The sequence below is a fragment of the Gaeumannomyces tritici genome, assembly GCF_000145635.1.
Source record: "Gaeumannomyces tritici R3-111a-1 unplaced genomic scaffold supercont2.1, whole genome shotgun sequence".
Classification (NCBI taxonomy): domain Eukaryota; kingdom Fungi; phylum Ascomycota; class Sordariomycetes; order Magnaporthales; family Magnaporthaceae; genus Gaeumannomyces; species Gaeumannomyces tritici.
In genome coordinates this window covers 4,050,567-4,058,023 of record NW_008804545.1, presented here as the reverse complement: position 1 = coordinate 4,058,023, position 7,457 = coordinate 4,050,567, and the positions used below count along the sequence as shown (strand labels likewise).

At 61.2% G+C, this 7,457-nt stretch overlaps 2 protein-coding genes across 2 annotated transcripts in view; one reads left to right on the top strand and one right to left on the bottom strand.

Annotated features, from left to right (window-relative positions):
* The first annotated feature begins 3,311 nt into the window (after positions 1 to 3,311).
* Positions 3,312 to 6,937, top strand: GGTG_01264 (hypothetical protein). Its single transcript, XM_009219025.1, has 2 exons — positions 3,312 to 6,149; positions 6,263 to 6,937. The coding sequence occupies exons 1-2, from the start codon at positions 5,363 to 5,365 to the stop codon at positions 6,541 to 6,543; spliced, it is 1,068 nt and encodes a 355-aa protein (XP_009217289.1). The 5' UTR covers positions 3,312 to 5,362; the 3' UTR covers positions 6,544 to 6,937.
* The window catches only part of GGTG_01263 (hypothetical protein), a gene marked incomplete at its 5' end in the record, with an annotated part of 1,489 nt that continues 603 nt past the window's right edge, over positions 6,572 to 7,457 (bottom strand). The window contains one exon of the mRNA XM_009219024.1: positions 6,572 to 7,425. Coding sequence (XP_009217288.1) covers positions 6,961 to 7,425 — 465 coding nt within the window. The 3' untranslated portion in view covers positions 6,572 to 6,960. The remainder of the gene's footprint in view (positions 7,426 to 7,457) is intronic.

Genomic DNA, 7,457 nt, shown 5'->3' with positions numbered 1-7,457 from the left:
CCGTGGTTTGCGCCTCTGAACGGACGCGGCCGCACGTCCCAGGCATCTGTTTATCTCCGAGGAGTGGCCGGTCCGGTGGATGCGTGGATGCGTCGGAAGCGCGCGCTGTGCTGCCATGGGGGAGAGCGAGGGAGAGCATGTGTGATCTGGCTGCGCCGATCAGGGAGACCACCACTCGGCAGTTGGCAGACTCCCCGTCAGCGGGACGACTAGTGTGCCTGTATTGCCAGGCAGATTGCAGCCAGCGCCTCCACTCCCCTCTCTTGTCCGGCGTCATTGAGATAAGCGGCACGCCATGTTTGGTGACGTTGAAGGTGGGGGACGGACCGATGGACGACAGTGAACCGTGATGTGTCTGGCATAGATACTGTGTTCTATTGCTCGTATACAAATCACCCGACGGGCTTCGAGGGCCCACAGTGTGCGCGGCTAAGTTTTGTTGTTTGGCAAATCGTCGGAAAGTTCTCGGGATAACCCCCCAGGCCTAAAGTTGCAGCATCTCCACTCAAATCGGGGTTAAAGCCCTCCCTGTCGGCCGCTCCCAGTGGCGCATCTGGGGCGCGCGGACCACCGGCACACCGGGCAGGGCAGGCCAGCAAGCCACAGCACATCACCCCAGGCGGCCAAACCGAGCTTGTTTGGCTCATGATGCAGGTGCAGATTTCCATACTGCAGAGGCGTGCGTTGAGAAAGAGAGCGCACGACAGGATGACAAAAAAACAACCCAAAAAAACAAAAAGTACTTTTTCCCCGGCTGGCTGGCTGGCTTGTCATGCAGCATGCAACGTGCCGGCCACGACGGCCCTAGCACCACGTTCTCGTGCGCTGACAAAGTCAATAGGCGGGCGGGACTGGAGCGATTGCATTCTGGAAGCCGCCGCAAATGCCCGGCCCTTCTCCGGCCAGTCCCTCTGTCCGCGTTTTAGACAGGCGTCAGGCGAGGGGCGTGCGTGCGTCGTCTTGTCCCTGGGGCGTCGCCACCTGTGGTGCGTGCCAAAGGGGAAAAAGGAAGAAAGCTGTTGTTGTGTGACTGAGATTTGAGAATGGTAGGCCTGGTCTGGGACAACCATTTACTTCCAAGCCAGGTGCTCTGGGCAGGCCGGCCGGGAGTCGCTTGCTGGCATTCGGGCCTTCAGGTCTTCAGGAGGGGACCGTGTCAGCAAGTCGCCGTCGCAGTGGGGAAGATTTTAGGAAGATGCAAGAAAACGTTCCACCTGAGACCCGGCTCGCCCGCTCCGGATGTCACGGGTGGGCGGGCATGGGCAACGTCTCGGCCCTGCTTTGGTCGTGTCCGCGTCCTTGTTGGTGTCACCCATCGGCCGCGTCACCACTGCCGTCGCCGCCGTCTCCGTCGCCGCCGTCACCCATCTGATAAACACACCCACCCGCCAGGGCGTCGTCCTTCCTGAGACATGCATGCAGACAGGTGGGCGGGCAGAAAGATAAGGCCGGATGGCAGAAACAAGAAGAGGTTGGCTGCCCGTGGACCGTGGCCTATCCTCGCTGGCTAGGTCACATGCAGGCACTGTGTCGTGTCATATCGTGTGCTGCCGCCTCGCTCCCCCGTTCCTCGTTGTTGTCCACCCATCATCGTATGTTTGCCTATCTCCCCGACGCCATTGCAGGCCACGCGCTCGAATTGCAGGAACCCGCAGCAGCCTCCCCTCCTGGCCAAAGATCGTCGCCAGAAGCACCCCTGCCTGGGCGGCCAAACTCTACTAGTATGCATCTGTAGAGGTCGAACCCGTGTGCCTGTTTGCTGCTGAGAAATGCCCATGAGCCTTTCGGGCCGATGAGGCCAGCCGCCCTTGGGGGGGGCCCGCCCGCCCTCCAGGCTCTCCCGCGCTGGCCGCCTGCCCGTATTGGCTGTGTGCCAAAAAGAGCAGGATCCCCATCATCGCCTGGGCTGAGGCAGCGCCCGTGGAATGCCCAGCGCTCTGTCAACCCTCTTGACAAGGGATTCAAGCACGGCCGAGTGCCGAGCAGCCTTCCCAAATGCGGAAGCAAACCCGGCGCCATTGCTTCTTCCATCTCATCCAACACAGCTCCTTTCTCCTGATGTTCGTGCGGCGGCCGTTCCTCGTCCCCCTAAGCTGGGGGCTAGTGTCGGCCTGATAAGATGCGCTTCCGCCCGAGTCGCGACCTGGAAACATCGACAGCGGCCGGCGCCGCGTTTATCTCTCTCCCCATCGGTTGTCTCGTAAAACCCACCGCTTTTGCGGCATGTTTCCTCGCTGCCTCGACCCGTCACGGCGTGAACATGGCCTGGAGATAGCAAAAGGAGGTGTGAACGTCTGGCCCCGATGCGTTGTTTCCGTCCCGACTCTCGTGTTACGCACTTGCTTTTTCTTTCTCCCCCGTCAGCCGCTATTTCTTTTCTTGGACTGCCCTTGCTTTTCCTGCCCGCCTTTTTTTTCTTCTTCCCCTTTTGCTCTCTTGATTTTTTGATTTCTTTGCTTCTCTTCACTTTGCCTTTTCTTTTTGTGACGATCCTGCCTTATATGGCACGTACCCACAGCGCGGGAAACCTAGACGGCTCGGCTGAACCTGCCAGTCAGCTCGACAAGCCGGCAGCCCATGCATGCCAGCCCCCCTGCATGGCTCAAAAGCGCTCGTTCTGTGGCTTGCGCGGGGAAGGCGTGGGCCGGCAGCCAATTTTAAAGAGTGCACTAGTCCAGGCGATGCCGTGTCAGCCAGGACGGCGGCGCGTGCTTGTGCCTGTATCTGAGACGGCCGGAGCTGAGTGTCGCGAGGGGACGGACAAGCGTCCTCCGAGCCGGGCTCCGGAGCAGGTTTCCGGAGTACACCAGGCGCTGCAACTCAACTCTCAACTGCGGGCGACAAAAATTCCGGCTACCCTAGGTTGCGGTCCGGTCGGGATGCGGCGGGGGCATGACATAGCCCAAGAGGGAGATGGGAGATGGAGAGAGAATTGCTACCTACACAGTGCCCCTCCACCCTCCACTCCCCTCCTGTGTGTGATCTCCACTCCCATATTCTCAGCCCCAGCTTCCTCTTGCGGCTTTGGAGCGGATGCTGAACTCCACAAAAACGGCCCATCCATTCCGATTGTTCTTCCATTGGCTTCTGCGGGGGGCGCCATGCTACACATCGAGGCTCGTCCGCCGTCTTTCTCTCGCGTCCCACAGCACACATAGCACGGCGGAGCTCCTCTTGTCGGCCGTCCCAGCGTGCCCAGCGCCTGTCATGGGACCAGCCATGTGCCGGTGCCGTTTGGGCGGGCACGGCCAGCATGTCACACGGCATGCGCGCCCTAACCCAGTCGGGGTTTTATGGCTTCTATATTTGGCTCAAACGCCTACATGGGACCACCCGCTCTCCTTTTGGCTCTCCCTGTGGCTCTCGTTTTGGCCTTGGCCGTCCCGACTGTCCTCCATAGCCTTTCCTTATTCGCAACGACGTTGCGAAGCGGTTGGGCCTTCGTCGTCTGCCATCCTGGCCTGTCGGCCTTCTGGAACGCGAAGATGGGCCCAATATCGATTCCACTTGAGCCGCCGAGCCGGCCACATGATTTTCATCAGTTGGGGTGGCAGCCCGGCTTCATTGATTGATTGATTGATTGACCAGCATCAATCATTGTCCGCCTGCTCCAGCAGATGCGACCTTCCTGACACCCCCCTGCCCCTCACGTCACGGCTGCTTTGGGTCGTGACCCTCCCGCCTGTTTGCTACCGGCCGAGATTACTATTGTATTGAGCCAAGACCCCCTTTTCGGCCAACCGTGGCTCCATGGGGAGGGTCGAGCTTTTTTGCCGTCGAGCCTCGCTATCTTGACTGTCTCTTGGGTTGCTGTCTCCTAGGCCTGCGTCCAATGTCGGATGAGGGGTTTACTGCGGCATGACCGAGGCACAGCCATCTTTCTCTGTCACCGGCACCAGGAGGACAACGGAAGCAGTCGAGACACCAGATGGGCCGTGGTATCGATCCGACCCCTCGGTCCATAGACGCACGCTATCTCGTTCCATCTCCATCTCCGTCTCCCACTCACACACACGCACTGCATCCGGTTAGAAATCGCTGTGGGCCCTATGCGATATCGCAGCCCTCAGGCTCGCCCATCGTTCCTTCTGTCGTGATTCATCATAATCCTCCCCGCGCCCTGAGCACCAGAGCACCAGAACACCGCAGTACCTGACATCTTGTGGCTGGCTTCCTGTGCCTGGTCTGTTCTGCCTGTCCATGGTACCCAACCCGCCAACCGGGCTAGGTGTCCAGGCTAGGTGTCTAGGCTAGGTGTCTAGGCTAGGTGTCCAGGCTAGGTGGCCAGGTGGGCGACCGGGCTGCCTGGTATCTATCCGTCATCCATCATCAATTGGGTGTTCAGCCGGCCCTGCGCATCCCCACTCCCCACCTTGCCTCCCCATCTCGGCCTCCAACCTGGCGGGCTCAGAGCTGAGCACGATTTGCTTGGCGGGCCATCTTACTCGAAGAGCTGTTTGGAAACATTGGAGAAGGGCGGCATGCGTCGTGCCTGTCCTGCCTGCCTGGTCATCACCCTCCTCCCCTCGCCGCGCCGCTTTGTCCCACCCGTCGCCCAAATTCATGCGACATAATTTGCATAATCAGCTCCGTGTGCAGCCTTTCCGACTGCCAGACCAAGTGCCTTCACACCATATCGCTGTATTGGCCCGCCCAGTCATTCATCCAGCGGCCCAAGTCGTCCTTGGTACCAACTGGCCCTCCCTTGTTGTCTGGTTTCGGTAACAGCACACGTCTAGACCACGTGCCTCGTCTCCCACCGCGCCCCTCGACGCACGCTTCCTGATTGCCCACCTCTCCCGCTGTACCGCACCCGCACCCCCGAGCTGAGCCCACAGCTCAAGCCCTACGACGCGCCCACCATCGCTTTTCCGCCCTCTCCCAGTCTTGGTGTTTCGCCCCCGTCTGTTTTCTCGTTGTGCCTATTCGGCTGGACTGTCGATCGGGAATCTCTGTGTGTTTGGTTTTCGGACCTTTCCGTCGGCGGCGCCTCACGGGACCTGTTCTACCAACGACCACCCCTCCGGGTCCGCTAGGCTGCCGTACCTCGCTTGGGGAACGGATATGCCCGACAATCTGTCACGCACCCGCATTTCCGCCTAGGCTTTTTTTTCTGCTGCTCGCCATTGGGGGGATTTTTCTTTTTTTGTCTCCTTGCCCTATTGGCTTCTCCTTTGCTCGTCCGCCCTTGTGAGGTACCTATTGCTGGGGCTCCCACGCATCACGTCACTCTTTCCATTCTTGTTCTTCTCCTGCTCTTCGTCTTTGACACTGCCCTGCCGTCGCGTCTCAATCGGCTGGCCCCTCGCACCCGTATCTATTTATAAACCACCTACACACAGACGGCGCGCACGACTGCACCATGGCAGCTCCACCAAAGCCGGCACCCTCGGTTGTCACGGGACTCCCGCCGGCTGAGGATGCGGAGAAGCTCAACGTGGTCGAGACTCCCACGTCGCCCTCATCCGGCCTGGCCCTATCACGCTTCGAGTTCGAGACGGGAAAGGGGAATGAGGGAACCAAGATCCTCATGGTGGATTGGGACCCATCTGCCGCGGCCCGTGGCCCGCAGGGCGGATCGACGTCCATATCTGAGGCCGACATCGGCGACCCTTCTGCTGACTGGGAGGTTTCCTGGGAGGGCAAGACCACCGTTCTGCCCATCCGCGACTCGGACTCCTCCGAGGGCGGCGCCAACCGGCGCGTCTACTTCCTTCTACCGCCCGGCGCCCCCATCCCGCCGCTGGTGACCATATCCAAGGGCAAAGCCGTTGCCGCGCTGCACACCAAGCCCATGCCCGCCATCTTCCACCCGGGCCTCGGGGTGGAGTCGAGGGACGTTGGCACGCGGGGCGTCCTGCACACCATCTGGGCCAAGAAGCGGCTCTCGGAACTGCAGGCCGAGGCCGACCGCGAGATGAAGGCCAACGGCGAGAGCGTCGGGCTCGAGATGGCCCTGCAGGAGAGGCAGTGGATCATCGAGCACTTTGGCCTCCCGATCCCCGTCGTCGGGGCTGCCAGCCGGGCCCCGCCGACGACCCCCATCAGCCCCACCCAACCTCGTTCGCCCATCATCGGGAGGCTCGGCGAGAAGTTGAAGGGCCTGAGGCTAGCCACCTCGCCCACGGACCTGGCTGCCGCATCACAAGGTAATTCATCCCTCTCTCGCTGCTGCGTCTTGGATATCCAGGACAACGACCCAGGTATGCCGAGGGTACGCTAACCAGCGTCTCGTGGGGCTCCTGTCTTTTTCCAACAATAGCCGCCAGACAAGCGCAAATCTCGTCGCTATCGCCGCAGGCCGCCGACGTTGCCGTGTCATCGTACTCGATGTTCCATGAGCGGAGCGCACATGGCGCCGCAGCCGAAAACGCCGGGGTCGCCTCTCTCGACGCCATCATTGGGGGAGGCCCAGGGGCGGCCGTGGTGGGCGGCGGGCCAGTCGGCTCCCTCAAAGACGCCGATACGGAAGAGGACCTGTTCGCCCTGCCCATGAGCCCCCGGAGTCCCGAGATGAAGAGGAGTCCGTTCAGTATGCTGTGATGGGCGTGGGCTCTCGTACCTCTTGTGGGCTTTTGTGTGAAAAAAAAAAAAGTTGGAATGGATGAGTTCATGACTAGATGCCGCCCAGGAAAACTATGTATCATTTGGTTAGAAGCACACTCGGGTTTGGCCGGGGATTCATTTCGGCCGAGCAGAAAGGTTGGCGTAGTTTTTGTTCTTCTATTTGACCGTCTTCTGGCAGGTGCGTCAGGTTTCTTTAGAATAATGCGCCTCGGGGTGGCAACAGCCTCGCCATGTTCAGGCTACTGCCGAGAATCCCCGCGCAAATCGTAGGGGCCGTTCTCATGACCAATAATGCAAAATCGCGTCCCCAAGGAGTTTTGCCGCGTGTCCTCTCACTCTATTATGAGCTCCCAAAAGAAACATGCACAAGGAAGAAGGTCTCTTTACCGACCCTCAGCGCCACCCGCCGACGCGCCCCTCGTCCCACCTCTCCTTGCGCTCCCGCCTCAGGTACAGCAGCTTCCTCGCCTCGCGGTACTGCCGCACCCAGTCGAGCGTCTCCCTCTCTGTCGCGGGGGCGTCGTTGTCCCGACCACCACCACCACCACCACCACCACCACCACCGCCGCCGCCGCCGCGCCGCCTCCTGCTACCTCCGTCGTCGTCATCGTCGTCGCCCCCATCATCATCCTCACCGCCACCCCCGCGTCGCCCACCATACTGCTGCTGCTGCTGCTGCTGCTGCTGCTGCTGCTGCTGCTGCCGCTGCCGCCGGTGCTGCTGCCGGTCAAGAAAGCTCTCCTCGAGCGCGTCGCACACGGCCGCCTGCTCCTGGCACGCCTGCGCGAGGCGGAGGTACAGGCCGTCGGGCGCAAAGGGCGCGAGCGCCGCGTCGGCGTCGCGCAGGCGCGCGTGCCACTGGCGCTCGAGCGCGCGCGCCCCGAGCAGCT